A 21,074-nucleotide genomic window follows, 5' to 3' on the forward strand; every position below is an offset into this window, starting at 1 on the left:
CACTTATGAGGTACTTAGAAGAGTCAAATACATACAGACAGAAAGTAGAATAGTCATTACTAGGGGCTGTGGGGAGTGGGGAGTTACTGTTTAATGGGCAAAGAGTTCCATTAGGAGACAACGAAAATGTTCTGGGGGTGGATAGTGGTCATGGTTGCACAACAGTCTGAATGTACTTAATATCACTGAACTATACACTTAAAAATGGCTAAATTGGTAAATTTTATGTATGTTTTACCACAGTGATTTAAAAAAAAAAAACTAAAACAACAACAAAGGAGGGATTTGGGGAAAACGGAAAGTGACTACTAATGCATATTGGATTTTTTAGGATAGTGAAAATATTCTAAAATTAATTGTGATGGTTGCATAACTCTTTTAATATACTAAAAACCAATGAATCGTACATTTTAAATGTGTCGACTGTGTAGTGTGTGAACCATAGTTCAATAAAGCTGTTAAAAAAGATAAATTTAAAAAAATCAGGCCGGGCATGGTGGCTCATGCCTGTATTCCTAGCACTCTGGGAGGCAGAGGCAGGAGGATTACTTGAGGTCAGGAGTTCGAGACCAGCCTGACCTAAAAGCAAGACCCCATCTCTACTAGAAATAGAAAAAATTAGCCAGGCAACTAAAACAATTAGAAAACATTAGCTGGGCGTTGTGGCACGCCCCTATAGTCCCAGCTACTCAGGAGGCTGAGGCAGGAGAATCACTTGAGCTCAGGAATTTGAGGTTGCTGTGAGCTAGGCTGATGCCATGGCACTCTACTCAGGGCAACGGAATGAGACTCTCTCTTTAAAAGAAAAAAAAAAAATCAAATAATAAGTGCTAAAAAGCTTATATCCAAATATAATAGTTTTCCACTTCACCTCTCTTGTCTACCTCCAAAAGGGGAGCTTTCAACAATTTGAGTTAATTCTTCTAGGAATTGCCTCCATATTTCTAAATAGTATGTCTGTTACTATTTCTTTTTTTTTTTTATCTTTTTATTTTTTTATTTATTTTTTTTATTTTATTTTTTTTTTTTAATTTTACAGAATCAAAGAGTCTAACAGTATATCTTGTTAGATACAGTATGTCCTCATAATGTATACATTATTTCTTGTACAATGATATGAAATAATATGGGAAATATTCATGATAAATTATTAAGTGAACAGTGCAAGTTAAAAACAATAGTTTCATATTTTTTCCCCACCCCCCCACTATTTCTTAATTTACCCGTTTTACACATTACCTGTTGACTCCCTTTTAAGGAATTGAATATTCTTAAATCTTTCTTCCACTCACTTTCCCTTCCCTTGTCATACTATTGTTATATCACAGTTTTTTATTCAGTCTTTTTGTTGGTTTATTTGTTTTGAGACAGGATCTTGCTCTGTTGCCTGGGCTAGAGCACAGTGGCGTCATCATAGCTCACTGCAACTTCAAACTCCCAGGCTTAGGCGATCCTCCTGCCTCAGCCTCCCAAGTAGCAGGGATTACAGATGCACACCCCCAAGCCCAGCTAATTTTTTCTATTTTTTGTACAGACGGGGTCTCCCTGTGTTGCTCAGGCTGGTCTCCAACTCCTGGCCTCAAGTGAATATCATTTTATAAAACAAAATAGACGTATTTCATTGTATTGAAACAAAGTGACTATTTAAAAAAAAAAATCAAAAAATAAAAGATACTAATTTATATCAAAAAGCAAATCATTAGTGACTTTAAAGTCATCCTGTTGATTTCAGTTTATTCTATCTAGTTTTATCCATGTGACATCCAAATAAAAGGAAGAATATTTTTCAACATGTGACTATTTGGAAAATATTATTATAATTTTATCTAAGTTTTTGAAACTAAAAGCTTTTGTCTTTGTCAAAGTGTTCATTGATCATGAGGGAAAATGATTTGTACTCTTTTTTTTACTTGTTTTTATTTCTTAACTTAGTTTTTAACAAATTATATGTAAGTTTAAGTCAGATTTTTATGACTAATTGTTTTTCAGAAAAAGAATCATAGAAATTTCATAGTTCATTTTAAAATTTGTTAAATAGAATTTTTAAAGTAAATCATGCAGGAATATACAAAACAAGTGTGAAGCTCAATGAATTATCACAAAGTGAACCACCCATATAACTATGCGTCCAAGTTAAGAAGCAGAGCAGTGCCAGTGCCAACAGCACCCTTTCATGTCCCTCCAATCTCTACTCCATTCTCTTCCCTGCAGGGACCACTGTCCTGATCTGTGACACCATAAATTAGTTTTGCCTGATTTTGAACTTCCTATAAGTAGAATCATATAGTATTTATTCTTTTCAACATTATATTTGTGAGATTGATTCATATTGTTTCATATAGCACTATTTTGTACATATTATTGCAGTACAGAATTATTTTTCCATTCTACTTTTTTTTTGAGAGAGGCATTTTGCTTTGTTGCCTGAGATGGATGGAATGCAGTGGCCTGATCATATAGCTCCCTGTGACCTCAAACTCCTGCGCTGAATTGGTCCTCCTCCCTCGGCCTCTCAAGTAGCTGGGACTACATGCATGTGCCACCATGCCTGGCTTTTTTTAATTTTTATATTTTTGTAGAGATGGTGGTCTCCCTATCTTGCCCAGGCTCATCTCAAACTCCCAACCTGAAGCAGTCCTCCCACCTAGGCCTCCCAAAGTGTTGGGATTGCAGATGTGTGCCACCACACCCAGCCTCTTTCTACTTTTGATGGGCAAATGGGCTGTTTCCAGTTTGGGGCTATTAAGAATAATGCTGCTATGAACAGTCGGACTCATATTCTGTTTTTTGGCCATATGTGTACACATTTCTGTTGAGTTTTTAAAAAGGATCAGTGACTCATAGTATATTACAACTTTACTACATAATGCCAACCAGTTCCAGAGGTTTTATCAATTTACACTCCCTATAGCAAAGTATGGGAGTCTCCATTGCTCTATATACTTGCCAACATTTGGTGGTGTGATTTTAATATTTAATTTTAGCCATTCTTTTGGGTGTGTGGTGGTATCAACATACGGAAACTACATGAAGCTGAATATCCAAATGGTCAAAAATCATATGAAAAGATGCCCAACTTTTCAATCGTGATTGGTTGTTTTTTTTTTTTTGAGACGTGGTCTCGCTATGTTGTCCAGGCTGATCTCAAACTCCTGGGCTTGAGAGATCCTCCCCTTAGCCTCCTGAGTAGCTAGGATTACAAGCATATGCCACTGCGCCCAGCTAATCTCCATTTGTTATATTTGTTTTACTTCTTTCTTTGTTTTGTTATGGTAAAAGTGACTACAGTCCTCACGTTAAATTTTGATTTTGAATTTGTCTTTTTTCATAAATTGCTTCTGTAATGTTTTTCAATCATAATTTAAGAGTCTTCATTTCCTCTTTTTTTGTCTTCTAGTTCTTTTTACCCAGAGTTATTTTCATGAAAGTGCCTAGGTTCTTGGATAATCTCATGCTAGCTGATTTTTTTCCTCTCATTTAACACATTAACTGCCATGCGAGTTGTATTTAACTCATGCTAGTTGTGAGCCTGGGGCCTTGTGAAGTGTATGTAACTCATATGTCTCTTTCTTTACCTTGGGAGCTGTGTGAACTATTTTTCAAGTTGCATATAACTCACACGCAGAAAACAAAAAATAAATTTTTCATTAAATAAGAAAGGAATGTTTTGTTTTTGAAGTTTTTATTCTATTTTCATGATAAAACACTGTGGCCCCAATGAAAAAAAATTTTTTTTCTAGTGTGGTAGTCAACGTGTTAATATGAAATTTTTCGCACATAAGGCACACTTGAAATAATTTTGCAGTGACAACACATCTATCCATCCCTCCATTTCTGGCTAATTTTTACCACCTTTCTCCTCAGCCCTCAGCATCACTTTGTTCATTGCTAGATTATGCTCACTTTTATAATCTCTTCATCTTTATATATACGGCAACATCAATATTGTGATCTTTTGGGTAGAAAATTTCTTTTAAAGTTTATAAATTTTTAGAAAACAACTTCTTTTGTGGGTAATGTGGCATTCAGGTTGTAGTTACACTAGCTATAGCTTGGTTTCACTTAATGAAGAGAAAGAAACTTTAATCATACCTACAATATAGTTTTAATTTCACATCATCTAAAAGCAACCATTTTGTTCCTCTCCACCAACAGAATTATGCTATGCAATCTTCCATATTTAGAAAGGTACCACAGAGAAAAGGCAGTTGGATGGTATTGCCTAATTCTACTTCAACTAGCTAGAAAGTCAGTTCAGTTTGGGGAACTTCAAGTTGGCCACAATTTACTCATCCTTAAATTGAACAAGTTTAAGCTACTCATTTCTCAGATGCCTCGCTCTCTTCCTGCAATGCTATATTAACCTTTACTGGGTGTGGAACTATGTATTGTTTATATTTTAGTTTTTAAACTTGCAAAATCCATGATAAGGAATCATCACTGTGACCTTGGAGACTGACAACCTTCTTAATGTTCTTTTTTTTAGATTGTTAAAGAGACATGAAAACAACTTATCAGTGCTAGCCATTAGTAACATGGAAGCTTCCTCCACCCTTGCCAAATGCCTTTATGAACTTAATTTTACAGTTCAGAGTAAAGAACAAGAAAAAGAGTCAGAAATGCTGCAGTGAAAAATAATTCCACTTACGCAGTGGGGACTCAAAGTCAGATACATTTCACATACTGTTACTGAAGAAAGCACCAAGTCTTAATGGAACAGAGACCATTGAATGAATTATTTTATCTCCTCCCATGATGCTGAGAGGAAGCTTCGTATTCTGATCTCTGAGCGAATCCCTTTGTTCTCTGTTTAAAAAAAAAAATCCAAAAAGAAAAAGGAAAAAAAAAAAAGAACTGCTGTGGGATTGTCAACCAGCTTATCTGCAGGATGTCTCTCAGATCGGATAAATCCTGATGGAAACTGGTATGATCAGAATTCAGTACCATCCACATTGGAATATACATGAAATATTGTAAAACCTACATGAGCAGATGAAATAGAAGCATTAAATATTTTTATCTATATCCCAAAAGGAGCACATTTTTATATTTACAAAACCGTTTAAGCTGGTTTGAATAATTAAAAAAAAGTTTCAGCACACTTATACCCCCAATCTCAGAGGGGGCCACCAATATCTAGCTATGGATTGTGTGTTTTGTTTAGAAATCAGTAGCTTGGTTTTCTTACTTGAGCCAATATATTTTCACTTATTTATTATCATAAAAATTTACCAGTCTGAATAGATCTTGTAAATATTTGTGAATAGAACGAACACCTTTCATGCCACTGCAGCCACTGGAAATACATTCTGTGGTGTCCTAGAAGCATTATTGGTAGGTTCTAAAGTTTTCTAGACTTTCCTGTCAATTGTAAGTAATTGTGATATATTCTACTACGCAGTGGATGTTCTTTAAATTTGTGTAAATAATTCTGCAAAGGTACTGATGCTGTAAAGTCAAACAGTTTTGTGGAACTGTGATTTTTTTTTTCATTTTTCTTTTTTTTTTTTTTTTTGTATTATATACCTTGTAGAACTCATTTTGCTGGCTGAAAGAGTATGGAATAATATATCTCATGTCATTTTTGTAGAAGAAAAACTATTTGAAGGTATTTTTTGGTTTTCCCTAACATGTATCCACTGTAAACGTTTGTCATGTGCAAGCTCAGAGCTTGGACAGAATTTTTTGTATTTGTAAATTGGTTTAAATACATGGAATTTTATACAGGTTTTCTCCTGTGTTATATATGCATTATGTGCAGGTATGATATTTTCTTCACTGCTTTTTCTATCTTAATATAGTGTGGAATTTTATTGTATTATTCTTCCATTCTTAATACTGTACCACATTCCTGCTCAGAAACTGCTCACTTCCTTAAATTGTCTTTCTCCCCCCAGCGTGAAATGTATCCATTTATAACTGCCTATTGCCTGTTCTATTAGCATCCAAAAATGTGGAAGGCCTCCCAACCACCATTTCTGCTGTGTCCTTAGGATGTGCAGTAAAAATATAGACCTAACAGTTTATGTTATAGAATGGCTTTATTTACTTTGGTGACTGTTTATAGTTTTTAAATAAATGACTGAACATTTTCTTGAGTCCTTCATTTCTGAGTATGCTTAAGACATTCTTAAAAAAATTAGAGAATCCTAAATTCAGGCAAGGTCTAACGGTCACCTACCTATTAGATTATATCTTGACTGATAATGTATTGGAGAAAAGATAAGAGAGGTCTTTTATGTGACAAATTTGCATGACATAAGCAGGAGATTGACTGAATGTTTATATCTTGTTATAATGCAGAGCAAACCCAGATAATAGCATCTGATTGGTGCAGTTAAAGCTCAATATACCTTTCTTTATTGGATACTGTACATTTGACTGAAAGCTCTCATTGTTTAATATTGTGTTTCTTGACTGTTGATTAAGAATCACAGTGTATCCAAATCTTCAACCTGAATTTGAGGGCAGATTCTTGGAGTAAAGAGCCACAGTTCGGATATAAATTTTTTTTTTTAAATATTCTGATTCAAGTAGTATCCAAGGAAAATCTAATTTCTCCCTGAAGGAGGATCCCTGGCACAGCACTCTGCCATGTCTCAAATGAATGCTTGAGAAATTTCATCCAACATTAGTCATGATTATTTCTTAGGGTTGTGGGGTTTATGCTTGGCCCATCTTCCAAGACTGGGGCTGCCCAGCAGACACCCTGGAGATCATGTGGCTAACCGCAGAATGGCCTTCCAACCCTTCAAACTTACAAGGCCCCGATGGTTCACATCAGTTGGGGAATTTTCTATTCACTTTATCCAAAAACCTCTTGAATTTTTGTAAAGTAATTTTGTGCAACATCGACGTTTGTTTTAAAGGTACCTTTTTCTTTTCAAAATAAGAAAGTGCAATGGTAATTAAATTAATAGAAAAGAGAAGAACCTCTGGGTTTAGAAAAATGATTTTCCTGTTGACCATTCTCCCACCTCATGGAATCGCATGCTGTAGTTCTAGCTTTTGTGCTATTATATGTAAATATGACTGTAGTCGTTTAAGCATTGGTCTCAGCAGAGAATTTTCTAAATGTATTTGACCTAATGAAACCGATTTATGGCTTCTTACTTAGGTTTTTCCTCTTATAGCTTTATAGAACTATATAACAACATGGACTTGCTGTGTAATGGAATTAAAGTGCTCTTGCACAATAAGTTCTGCGTAACCCTCTCATTCATGAAAAGGTGCTCCTGGCTAGACAGAAACTTGCTGATTTCCAGTATTGTTATTTTTGTCTAAAGTTCTGTAAATACATGCTTTAATGTTACCTTTGAGAAATCTATGTAAATAATATAGTCTACAACATAGAGACTGTACAATTCTGTGTTATATATGTGCCTAGTGCTCTGTTGGCACTCAATAAATTTTAAGTAACAAAATTGATAATCATATAGCGAAGGCATATTTTTCTTCCAAGCTCAAGACAGGATGTGACTATATACTAATGAGACTCAGTAATCCAAGCGACACGTGAAAACTCGTCTCATTACTGTATAGTCATGCCATGTATGTTTTTTTTAAACCACAAAATGACAATAAAAATGATTTTTTAAATGAGAATGTTTTGGATAAGTGAGTTCTGTCTTAATCACTGTGATTAAAGTATTAAACACCAAACAAAGAAAACATGATGTTCTTTATCACCAAAGCAGATGCTTTTGAGGAGGAGTGGAGCCGTAGGATTAACCACGTGGGACACCTGGCACTTTACTCTTGGTCGTTTTTACCAAATAGTAAATTAAAAAAGAAAAATATCTGGTGTCTATTCAAAGGAAATTTTAGCTTACCATTCTCATACTGCTTGACTCTTGTCAGAGTACATGAAATAGTCACTGAGATACTCAGAATTTTTTTTTTTTTTTTTTGAGACAGAGTCTCACTCTGTTGCCCGGGCTAGAGTGAGTGCCGTGGCATCAGCCCAGCTCACAGCAACCTCAAACCCCTGGGCTTAAGCGATCCTACTGCCTCAGCCTCCCGAGTAGCTGGGACTACAGGCATGTGCCACTATGCCCGGCTAATTTTTTTTTTTTGTATATATATATTTTAGTTGTCCATATAATTTCTTTCTTTTTTTTAGTAGAGACGGGGGGGGGGGGGGGGGGGGGGGCGGGTCTCACTCTTGCTCAGGCTGGTCTCGAACTCCTGACCTCGAGCGATCCACCCGCCTCGGCCTCCCAGAGTGCTAGGATTACAGGCGTGAGCCACCGCGCCCGGCCTGAGATACTCAGAATTTTAACAACTACATCAGCCTTCTCCAAAGGCAGCAAAACAAAGGAAGAAAGTACCACTTTCTAATTACTAACACATTACAGCCGGTGTTAACTTTATTACAGTTGATATTTGTATCTCTTTTGTTGCATTTTTATATCCTCATTTCCTGTTGGTAAAAATTAAGACCAGAAGTGCCTTTGGTATGAATCAGAAACACTAAGTCACATTGTCATATACTTAGGTAAGCAGATCCATTTCCTTTGATTAATGAGACTATACTTTAGAGAAAAGGCTATCATTAAGTCCTGGTTCCTGTGGATTTCAGTCTGAAATACAACCCACATGGATACATTTATTCAAAAGATAAACTGCCTTTTAAAAAGTAGCTTTTGTGAGAAGGTAATACAAAAATAATTCAAGGATCAAAAAGTTTTAAAAAATATTCAATGAAAAGTCTCACTCCCATCTGCTGGATTCCACCCCCACTGCCTGATAACCACTGTTGAGATTTCTCGGGTACACTTCTGCTGTGCAATTACAGTCAAAGTTGAATCTTTTTCTTACACAAAAATTTCATAACATTGCTGCACTTCTTAAAAAATTTAATAATTTAACATCTTTACATGTCAATCGGTAAAGAGCTTTCTCATCCTTCTTTACCGCTATGTAATGTATTCCATTACATGGCTGTACCACGATTTATTTAATTAGACCCCTTATTGATGGACATTTAAATTGTTTCCAAACTTTTAAGATGCTGTTTTAAACTGGTCACTAACATTTTGCTAAACACTTTGTCAGGCACTGTGCTAATTAAGCATTTTACATGTATTGGCTCAATCTTCACAACAACCCAGTGTACCAGCTAATATTTTACAAGTAGGAAAAAGAGGGTGAGGATAGGTGAGTGCCCTGACCGAGGTCATATAGGCAGCAAGTGGAGCTACTTAACCACCTCAGGTAGACTCTAATTATAAAGAGTAACTCAGAGAATTCTTTACTCGAGGAGTCAGACTCAAGGCCAGGAGGCTGCTAGCATATACACACACACACATAACCTGGTTTTGGTGCAAATCTTTTTGTTTATATTTGCTTCATTGTTCCCAGTATTTTCTTCCTTTGCATTTTGTTTTCTTAAGGGTTTCCGTAATTCCTCAGTTTTATTTCCCAAGCATTTCCTTAATTTGGCATCACCTAACTTCTTAAAGACAAAAACTTTCAGGGAATTTCCTTAACAAAGGAGCATTTCTAAGACAAATGTTTATATTAAGTTGGAACCACAGTTTCTAATCAACTATCCATTCTGATGCCTAGTTTGAACCATCAGCTGACTCCTTTAGAGTCATTCCTTGGAAACATTTTTTAGAATGCCAATAGGATTTTTTTTTTTTTTTTTTTTTTTTTTTTGAGACACAGTCTCACTCTGTTGCCCAGGATAGAGTGCCGTGGCGCCAGCCTAGCTCATAGCAACCTGAAACTCCTGGGCTCAAGTGATCCTCCTGCCTCAGCCTCCCGAGTAGCTGGGACTACAGGCATGCGCCACCATGCCCGGCTAATTTTTTCTATATATATTTTTAGTTGTCCGTATAATTTCTATTTTTAGTAGAGACAGGGTCTCGCTCTTGCTCAGGCTGCTCTCGAACTCCTGAGCTCAAACAATCCTCCCGCCTCGGCCTCCCGGAGTGTTAGGATTACAGGCATGAGCCACCGCGCCAGGCCAGAATGCCAATAGGATTTTTTCCCCTTGTTTATACCTCCCTTAAATCGCATTCAACTCTCAGTACTGATGGAGCACCTCTGCTGCTTGTTTGGAAGGCTAACGAGACAGTCCTGTCCCAGACTAGGACAAACTTATGAATACCCAATAAAAGGTACAAGTAGTGTCATAAGAAAATTATAAAGAAAATGGTTTGAGAGTTTAATAATGTGACAGGCTTCATTTGATTGATGAATGGGAAATGGGAAGTAGAAAGGGCTTCACGGAGAAGAGAAAAGGTCTTTTAATGAGAGACGTTACAGGCAGATGGAAATTTGACAGACCTAAGAATGGTAAGAGAGCTTGAGTTTGGAGAGGTCTTGGTCAGGATGAGAGGAGTTTATAGATTTACTCGTGAAGGGATTGATTGATTAATAAGCGATCAAAGCTATCAACACTCTACACATACACAAGTGCACAAAATTAAAACTGACAATTTCAGGGAGAAGCAGAGTGAAACTCTGATAGAGATGGCATGGCCATTGGTAAAAACCTCAAGAGCTCCACAAAGTGTAGTCCGGAAATCAAACATAATAGGTTTAACCAATACATTTGGCTAAGAGGGGTTTCAGAATCTGAACTGTACAGTATGGCTTCCCTAAACTGATGGGGAAAACGTTCAGCCTTTGCTTTAGAGAGGACGTATTGATTTGAATTACCAAATACGATGCCTTGTTTACAGCTAAACTGTCTGTGAAAGATAAAACTAGACTAGTTTTCAGGTTGATCCTTTCAACAAATTCACTCTTGCGGGGCAGCTGCCTGGGACAGGCAATTTTTTCTGAGTCGTACAACCATTGAAAATAGAGTGATTCTCATTTTTAGGTAAAAATGGGTATGTTTAGAAGAATAACTCAGAAAAAGGGCATGAAAGCTGGCACAATCTAGTACAGAAAGCAGAACTTTAAATGTGCAGACTTCACTCTTGTGCAGAGTAGGCAACCACGTTTGTTTCTCTGTATTTTTGGTTCCAAATGTAAGAAATTTTATGTGATGCATAATCATTCTTTCAGTGGGGATTTTTTCCCTTCAAATTCAAGAATTGCTTTTCTTTTTCCCATTGGGACTGGACTGAGAGAAAGAAAGGCGTGAAGAATGGTAGATTTGACTATCAAACCTAAAACAAAGGCTTTGAGTTAACTGCTAGCCTCTTGATACTTTTAAAAAACTTTTAAACTGTGAAATATAACGCATGTAACAAAAATGAATAGAACACAAAGTGGAGCTTTATGTAGCCATTGCCCAGATCAAGCAAGACCAGACCTTGACAGTCCCCCCAGAAGCCTCTTGTCCCCTCCCAATCACAACCCCTCCCACGCATCAGTAACCACTATTTGGATTTTCAAGGCAATCACTTCCTTTCTTTATAGTTTATTTTTACTACTAAAGTATGGATCTCTAAACGCTGTAATTTAGCTTTGCCCATTTTTGAATTTAGAAATACAATATTGGATTTTTTGCTTTTCCACTAAGCTTGCTTGTCAGATTCACCTACATTGTTGGAAGTAGCAGTAGTTCCTTTATTTTTAATTACTGAATAGTACCCCAACATTGATCGCATTTTAGGTTGTTTCCAATTTGGGGCTATTTAAAATGATGCTATGAACAGTCTTACTTTTGTCTCTTGGTGCATTTAGGCATGTGTTTGGACGTTTACTTAGGAGAGGAATTATATCTATCATCTAATAGATACTGCCACAAGGCAGTCTAGGAAAGTTTGCAAATGATGGATACAAATACAGTTCAGATTGGGTTCGGAGGAATCTAAGGACAATCCAGAGTTGCCTCAAAGAAGTCAAGTTGAGGGCGACAGGCAAGAGGATGGCAGGTGTGCAGGCCCAGTCCTAGCTGTTTTAGCTGTTTAAGGAACTGAAAGAGGAGACTAAATAGGGTGACCACTTGAGTAGTTATTTTATTTGACTTAGGTGAATGATGATGAGAACTTCATGCATTCTGGAGGGGGGCAATGGAAACAGAAACGTGGATGTCATTTCCAGGGCCCAAACTGCTAGGCAGGTTGAGTGAGGAAGAGTGTTGGGGTCCGGATACTTCACAAAGGAAATACAGTCAAGTAGACCAGGCAAGGAACCGAGGAGTACAGCGATATGGTTGTGAGCACAGGCTGTGGACTCTTGAGGTCTGGTTCTGCCAAAGACTGTGACGGTATTGAGTAAACAACCTCATTCTCATTTTTTTCAGTTCTGAAACGAGGTTAAGATAAGACCTACCTCTCGAAGTTAAGAAAATTAAGGGAGATAATTACAAATAAAATGCTTGGCACAGAGCCAGCAATAAGCACTAATTGTTAGCCACCGCAGTATTACTGTTAGCCACTTAGTATTCAAGATTGTACTTGTTAGAACTAAGGAGAACCTGGTACTAGCTATTTAAGTGTAAAAGAGAAAAGATTTCTGGAAATGATTTAGAAAAAGCAATGCTACAATGATAAATTTAAGACGTCATAACTCCTTTAGGCAAGCATGTAAATAAACTTGAATTAAGCATACACATCCTGACCTCACCAACAGCTGGGTCCCTACAAGAGTTTGCACCATGAACTACTGTGCGAACACCCTGGAAATGTTTGATATCTTGCTTCTATAAAGGTACTGTTTTTGTCATGTGGCTAGTACTTAGTGGGACCTAAATCCCAGATAAAAGTGGTAGATTAGAATTTGAAAACAAGGTTACTAAGAGGTAGGGGTGTGTGCGCATGCGGGCACACACACACACACACACACACACACACACACTCTCTCTCAGGCTCTATTGCTGTTTCTGAGTGCAGGGATAGAATCCAAATGGTCTTAAAACAAACTGTGATCTGATTAATTATGTTTTTCTAACAGAACAGCTGTGATCTGCAGGGCATCTAAAAAAGTTACATAGTGGTTTGCTCCTTGGCTGCACAGTGTCTGCACCTGGGGAGATTTTAAAATATCCCATCCCCAGAGACAGATATAATTGGTCTGGAGTGGGCCTGTGCGTTGCCTTTCTTAAAGCTCTCTGAACAACACTAAATATGCAGCTAGATTGCAAAGCACTGGACACATTGCATTTCCATCATTGCCCAAGAGGGACAAAAGCTGTCCTGATTACATAGGCAGGAATTCCCAAAGTAAACACGGAGGAAATTTTAAGACATTCGTATCTGTTATCTCACTTACTCCTCACAGTATCCTGCAAGGTAGGGAGGCAGGCAGCACCCCTTTTGTAGGCAACTCAGGCTGAGGCAACACATTCGAGGTCACAAAGCTGGGCTCTACTTCTCTGTGAGCCTTGAAGCCAAGACCCCTTACCTACCACTAGAAGTGGATTATCGTCTCTAGCGTACCCATGACGCAGGGAGGGCACATGCTCAAGCTACTTACAGGTGAAAGTCCTCGTCCTTACAGACTAAAGGGTTTCTCAGTCCACAAAGCCAGTGCTTACTGACTACTCAACAGACGAACCCATCAGTTGCCAGAAGAGGCCCAGCTCCTCCCTGGGGAGCCGAGCAGCGGGAGCCACTAGACACATGCCTCTCACGGCCAGTTTCGGAGTGGGAAGTTGTCAGCTCTCCAGCCTACAGCAAACCCCTCCAGCCCCTTCTCCCACCCTCACCCCAAGCAGTGAGGCCTGCAATTTTGAAGAGATTTGTTTTGATCATATAATTTTTGTTCACTGTATGAAATTTGGAAGCCAAACAAAAGCATAAAGGGAAAAACAAATCATCTATTACCCAGAAACAATTTCTATTAATAACTTGTATTTTTTGGTCTTTTTTTAAGAAGAAAGTTAGGATAATTGTATATAGTTTGTCTATTTTTTTCCTTCATCATTTTTTTCCCTGAAAACATTTGAAATAACTGCAAAATACCCTCACATGAGTGAACTGTAGTTTAACCATCCCCCCTCCAATTTTCCACTAACATTGGAAAGAAATGGCATGTGGACCAGGATGTTTATATCATTATGGAAAGAGTATATGACTTTAAAAGACTTTTAAAAAACTTTCCATACATATTTTCAAATTCCCTTTCAGAAAAATTGTACAAATTTGCATTCCTACCAGTAGTGTTTGGTCATGGCACTCTTGCCAGAATTAAAAATTATCAGTTTTATAAAATTTAAAACAGTAACTTGATTGTGAAGTTAAACATTTCGTGTTTTAAACACTTTTATTGAGCCATTGAAACATTTTGAGTCATCTTTTCAAAATGCAAATCTGATGTCAAACACCTCCTACTTAAAAGCTTTTCTTTGCATAACATATTCCCTAAAAAAACCTCTTCTACCGATCTTCATCCCAGCCATTCTAGGATTAGGGATGCCATGCTATCTCTGGCCAGACCTGCTTTTACTTCTACTATTTTCTCTGCCAGCTCATACTTTCTCTCCCTGCCTGGTTACCTTTTAGCTCTTAGCTGAAGTCTCACCTCCCTGACCACCCCAACATTCTATTAACTCCTCAGATTCATGGAGCACCTGGTAGCCTTTTGCACCCTTACAGTTACGTACATGTACCTGTTTTCCCCATTATAGCTCCATGGAGGTAGCAATGGTATTGTTTTGCTCACTCTTCCCTAGCATTCAACACTTCCTTGCTGGCACTATCTGTTGAATAAATGTTGTGAAATAATAGTATGACCAAAACTATGCTGTTGGATTAGTCTGTAGTGTCTAAGATGAACTGGTTTGTACAGAATCTAAGTAATAGTTAAGACTGTTGAAAAAGGTCAAATGGTAACATGGCAGGTAACTGGAGCTGGGTTTTACTACAAAGGAAGACTCGATGCAGAGGAAACAGCAATCGTTTGAGAGAATGGCACAGGGTGAGAAGAGCAAAGAAGTCATTAAAGATTGCTTCAAGATTACAGGTTTAATATATCCTTGATAGGAAACGTGGGAGTGTTATTACAAAATCAAAAATGAGGGAGCCCAGTTAGACACATGATCAATCTCCCTTCCCCATGTGAAGTCAATCGCATCCTCTTCTACCTTAATCATTTCTCTGTGTCCGCCCTTGCACCACGTGTTACTGTATGTTAATTTACATATGTGACCTCAATTAACACCCCCAAGTCAAGCTTGGACTTTGATGCCTACCAATCCTAGATCTGGATCTTGGCTCCATCACTTAAGTAGCTGTGAGACTACAGTAATTCAGTGAATCCTTTATGCATCTCAATTTTCTCATCAAATTACTAGAACTGTTTTTATAAAGTATAATACATATCCAATGTTTGATAGAGGGCCTGGCACATACTAAAAGCTTAATAAATACACTTACTACTGTACTATTTTTCTTTAATATTGTATGGTAAGATTAAATCTGACACAAGAAGAATCTAACAATGCCTTACACATGGTAGGTATGCATTGTTTGATGAACTGAATGTTCACTAAGATCTTATAAATGATAACAAATCTTATATGCTCAGTCACAGTATCAAAGGTTGACTATCAGGTAGGTGGTAGGCCCATAATCCTTTCAGAGAACAATTTAGCAGTCTCTGTCCAAGTTTAAAATGTGCATATCCTGAAATATGTGTAAGCTACTACACAAAAACTGAGGTTCACAGAGGTAAGTCACAAAGGGTGTTCATTAAAGCATTGTTTCTGATAGCCAAAACCTGCACATAACTTAAATGGCCACAAACAGAGGAACGTAATGTAGCCATTCATAGCACATTTATATATACTGACATCAGAATATATTTTCAAGTTATTAAGAAGACCAAACATGCAGGACAATATACAGAATATAATTCATGCGCTGGAGAAAAAGATCTACGAAATCTGCTTTCCTAGAACCTTAAAAAAACCCCACTTCTGTAAATACATTGAAGAGTTTTGGAAAGATACACAGACCTTTCTCGCGGTTCTCTCTGGATAGAAAAATCAGCCTAAGAAAATGAAGAAGTTTTACAGTACATATAATTGAATTTTTAAAACTTATGCACTGTGGGCTGGGTACGGGGCTCACACCTGTAATCCTAGCACTTTGGGAGGCTGAGGCGGGAGGACTGCCAGAGGCCAGGAGTTCAAGACTAGCCTGAGCAAGAGCAAGACCCTGTCTCTACAAAAAATAGAAAAATCAGCCGGACGTGGTGGTACAGGTCTGTACTCTCAACTACTCAGGAGGCTGAGGCTAGAGAATAGCTTGAGCCTAGGCGTTGAAGTTGCAGTTAGCTATGATGATACCACTACACTCTAGCCTGGGCGACAGACTGAAATCCTGTCTCAAAAAAAAAAAAAAAGCATCATGTATAATTATATTTTAAAATTTTTTATGGAAAAATAACTGCCCGTGATATTCTACTTCAAGGAATTAATCCCCCCAAAAATCTGAAGTTGCTATAAAGATTTACCTATAAAGACATTTACATCAGTCTTATTTACATTAGTAAAATTTATATTTTCCTAATTTACTTTATATTTATAAAAACAACTTAATATCCAATAGCAGAGGATTGCTTTAATGGTACATTCATGTAACAGAATTCTATAGAGCCATGAAAAATCATGCTGTAGAATAATTTTTATTAAAATGGAAAATTCTCCATAATACATCAAACGAAAAGGATAGGTTACAACATAGTTTTGTGAAGTTTGATAAGCGTTAGAAAATTTTTTTTTTTTTTTTTTGAGACAAAGTCTCCCTGTCATGGCTAGAGTGCAGTGGCTTCATCATAGCTCACTGCAACCTCAAACTCCTGGGCTCAAGAGATCCTCCTGCCTCTGCTGCCTGAGTAGCTGGGCCTACGGGCACACAGTCTGGCTATGCTCGGGCTGGCCTTGAACTCCTGGCATCAAATGGTCCTCCCGCCTCAGCTTCCCAGAGTGATAAGATTACAGGCATGAGCCACCACATCCAGCCAGTTGTTGTTACCTTTGAATGGTAGGATTACAGGTGATTTTCCCCCTTTTTTCAGTTTCTTCCCTCTTTTACAAATTTACTAAAGTTTTTCTAATCTCCTACAATAATTATGTAGTTAGGGGGAAACTGCTATTAAAATATATGCCGATACCTAACTCCAAGCATGCTTTAGAGCTTGGACATTAATGTAAACATGATGCTAGTGACTATGTTACAAATCCAATACTTCAACACGTTTGAAAAGAGTCATAATGAAGTAAAAGTCACCATTTCCCAGGAACCTTCATAATAAAATGTTAAAGACACTACTTTGTTTATCAAAAGAATTTATTAGAAAATATTACACACTACATATTTAAGAGTATTATTTCAGTAGACAGCACACCAACCTCATACTACAAACAATGTCTCATGGACCGTGGGGCAACCACTGTGCTTCTGAAGCTACATCTTTGCCATGGAACATTAAAAGAGTACACACTGTAACCATTTAAAGGAAGGTAATAAAGAAAATGCAATTATAAAAAAAATAAATCATAAAACTTTTGGAATGTTAAAATCATAGATAACTTCTATTAGTCTCAAAATTCTAGGCATCTCTATAGCCTAAAACATCGGTCAATGTGACTAGTAAGTTAAAGGGACCAAGGTTTCAAAGGTCAAGTCAATACTGAATCTTGATAAATAACAATACGCAACCCTACAAAATGTTTTTAAGTCTGTGCACATGCAACATTAATGTGAATTTCTGGAAAAAAGCAAGAATGGGGAATGTTAATAAAATGTATTTTTTCAACATAAAGCATGCATTTTCTAACACATTCTTAAACATTTCATAATTTAAAAAGGTTGAATTCTAATCCAGAAACATTCTTCATTAGCTATTTTCAATGCAGTCTAACCAGTGCCCCAGATATGGAACACATACTTGTTATTTTCAAGAAAGGTAGAAATAATTCATGAGAGTGCCACCAAAGATACGAGAGTTTAACTCTTGACCACACCACATAGGTTTTCTCCAAAACTTTAAAATTTGTTTGCAAAAGCTAAATGGTATAAGCACATTTTAAAACGTCACCTAATTCACTAAATGTCACTGAAAGAAAATGCAGGAAGAGTCTGTATTATGTGGTTAATCAGCACAAGCACAGCAATTTGCTACAACATTTTTAAAGTGTGAACCGGCCTTAACCCAAAATAGACTGAAAGTTCCCACAATTGTTTCTAGAGTTCTTAACCAAAACAACTCAGGTGTGCACTGATATTTGAAACACTGTCTTAATATTTTCTTAGAAGAAATATACTCCAAACTTCTCCATCATAATCTAAACACAAACTTTAATTAAAAATATATATGTCAGTAGAATACCATATTACAAATGCCCAGAAATGTAGAATGAAGACCAAAAACTGCTTGGAAATACTTTCAGGATTATATTCATAACCTAACAAAGCTTATGAACTAGCACAATAATGGGAGCCAACATTTCAAAATATTTTGCCTATCAAAGCTAGCACCAGGAAAGTACTATGCACATAAAATTAAAAAACACGTAATCTTTACTTCAGAAAAGCACAGTCCTACAGAGTATTGCTCTCGCTAAAGAGTTTAGCTAGTAAAATGATCAGTTTATCTCAATGAGACATTTATCTACCTTGGATCCATTAATATCTTATCTGAACAGCTTTCCAATTATTTGGTATCTATTGAAAATTGTTACTGGAATGAAAGACAGTTTACCATGGAGAGAACCAACCCACTGTTCTTTCATGATGCCAATTAAAATAATGCCTCCTTGAACATGTTAGACTTACCTTTTATAAAAATTAACATACTCTAGTACTTAAAAAAAATAACCAAATCCCTAGTCCCTGAAAACCTAACCAAGACTTCATTATTCAATTTCCCCCTTTCTTTCCAAACAAAACACAGGTTTTAGTATCTAGAATTTTGCAATGTGACTAACGGCCAAGATATAGTTACCAAATTAACATTTTATTCACTGTCAAGCATTTGAGGATTTCTCAAGTGTGAAAAGAATTTCATTAGTGATTAGATAGATGAGCAACAACAATCTGAAGCCAATGCAGTGAGTCTTGAAATTCTACCGTAGTCCCAGGAAAGGGTCACAACTTAACACAATTCTCCAGTTGGCACAAATAATTTATCGTCTCTGATGGGTAGAAAGTATTATGCAAGAACATAATTTCTACAATGTCAACACTTCTCTCAGATTGGTCATCTAAATTCAACAAAAACTTTGAACTGCCAAAGTTATAATCTGGCAAATCAAATAGCTTCATCTCAATTGGGGAAAAAAAGGCACAAAAGAGAAACAAGCAGCATAACCTTTATTTGGTCACACAACAGGTGAAGAGTGTCTCAAAGTTTTGAACACTAAATTTTACTCATGTGATAATCTGTCTTCTATCTCAGCAATTTATTCAGATATGTGCTGTAAAAATACACATTAGGAAACCTGCAACTGGTATGTTCTATTTAATATTAGAAATATTTTTCATGGTAATACATTATTTAACTTTCTACAATTAAAAGGAAAAATCATAAAGTTCATACTTTATTTTTTAGCCTGACAGAATAAATGTATAATATATATATATATCTCTTGCAAAACCAGTGCACTTAGAAGTCTCTAATTTATGCACCCCATTGTTTTAATCAAAAAGCTGTACATCTTCCAGTATCCACACTATAACACAGTCCTAGTAAAAATGCACCTTCCTCTAAACCCTTTATTTTCCCTTGAAATTTTCTTTTCAGGGGGAGGGGAAGGAAGGATATAGAAGTTGCAGTGCAGAACTATTACTTATTTAGAACAAAACATTATATCCTACGTTAAAAAAAATAATTTTATCAAAACCAAATTTCAATCACAGTTATGTATGATTTTCAGTTAATGGTACATGTTGAAATTGCACTTTGCAGATATCTTGATAATGTCCTTTATAGTGCTCCCCAATTCAGCCTATGTTTTTTTCAGTAGACACAGGTTCTTCCAGAGTTTTCTTTTGGCTCCCCTTCCGTGAATATTTGTATTTGTCTACATAGGCTTTAACCAGATTTGCCACTTTAGTAGAATTTACTTCTCCGCTCTTACTATGACAAACCTATGAAAAAAGGGGGGGGAAAACTTTTTTCAAGCTTAAAGGGATTAAAGCAAAATGGAAAGCTTTGTGAAAAACAACCTCAAAGAGATAACCAGACTTATTTTCACATTTCCTATCTCATACAAACTTATTCAAAAGGTAAAAAAGCAGACAAGAATTAGTAGGAGCTAGCTTTTATTATTTTAATTAAATTTAAGCATTCCTTTATTAAAATAGAAGTGGTTCAAAACAATATGCACATAACTCCACTAAAGCTGTAACTTACTTTATCTACTGCTTTCCGTACAATTTCTTTATATTCTTCCTTGGTGATATCTTTATTTTGGTAAAATGGTTTAATGGCCAATTTTACCTCTTGCGCTGCTTTTTCTTGAATTTGCAATTTCTGATGAAAAGAAAATGTATAATTATTATTTGCCAACCACAAATTTTCAAAAAGCTTCTTTAAAAATATGAAATTGAAAATATTCCACCTTTACATTAAAAGAAAATTCAAATATCAGTGTGACAAATATAAAAGTTATTTACTAATACATATATCAAATATTTCTAAAAATTATGAAATAGTACCAGTAATTCATTGGGCATCAACACATCTAGATAGAACCCTTCAAATAATACTGGGATTTAAGACTGCTAACAATAAATTCCCTTCACCATTCATACAATAGAAAGCTGGTATTTTTTCATCTTTATCATATACAGAATTATGTAGGTTGCTCTCAACCTTGAACTTGCCTTGTCTGTCTTCGAGCTATCTGCGCTGGCTTCCACTGTAACACTTACTTTGCTTTCTGCCAATTTTACAGCAGCATTAGAGGCTTTGCTGTGACTTGAAGACGAAGTATTACCAGAACTTGGTCCCTGAACTGTTCCCACATTTCCTGGGGCTGCTGTCGGAGCAGGCAAGACTGGTGTACTCATGTTATTACTTACATGAGAAGAACTAGGAATACCCTGTTTTAAAAAGTTATCATCAGTTAAACAAATTACTTGTATGCAATAAGGTCTTTTAGTTATGTATTAGAAATAACATTAAAAAACAAAGCAAATCAACCCTGGTACTTAAGA

General features: G+C 36.5%; 2 protein-coding genes across 2 annotated transcripts in view; one reads left to right on the plus strand and one right to left on the minus strand.

Annotated features, from left to right (window-relative positions):
- ARID2 (AT-rich interaction domain 2) overlaps positions 1–7,602 on the plus strand; it is a 170,402-nt gene extending 162,800 nt beyond the window's left edge. Inside the window, exon 21 of the mRNA XM_069490313.1 lies at positions 4,487–7,602. Within this exon, the coding sequence (XP_069346414.1) occupies positions 4,487–4,631 (145 nt within the window). The 3' untranslated portion in view covers positions 4,632–7,602. The remainder of the gene's footprint in view (positions 1–4,486) is intronic.
- A 9,655-nt stretch (positions 7,603–17,257) lies between these two features.
- Positions 17,258–21,074, minus strand: part of SCAF11 (SR-related CTD associated factor 11) — a 72,812-nt gene continuing 68,995 nt past the window's right edge. Inside the window, exons 13-15 of the mRNA XM_069490042.1 lie at positions 20,742–20,960; positions 20,269–20,388; positions 17,258–20,003 (exon numbers count right to left, since the gene is read on the minus strand). Of these exons, the coding sequence (XP_069346143.1) occupies positions 19,857–20,003; positions 20,269–20,388; positions 20,742–20,960 (486 nt within the window). The 3' untranslated portion in view covers positions 17,258–19,856. The remainder of the gene's footprint in view (positions 20,004–20,268; positions 20,389–20,741; positions 20,961–21,074) is intronic.

This window comes from Eulemur rufifrons, chromosome 16 (genome assembly GCF_041146395.1).
Source record: "Eulemur rufifrons isolate Redbay chromosome 16, OSU_ERuf_1, whole genome shotgun sequence".
NCBI lineage: Eukaryota > Metazoa > Chordata > Mammalia > Primates > Lemuridae > Eulemur > Eulemur rufifrons.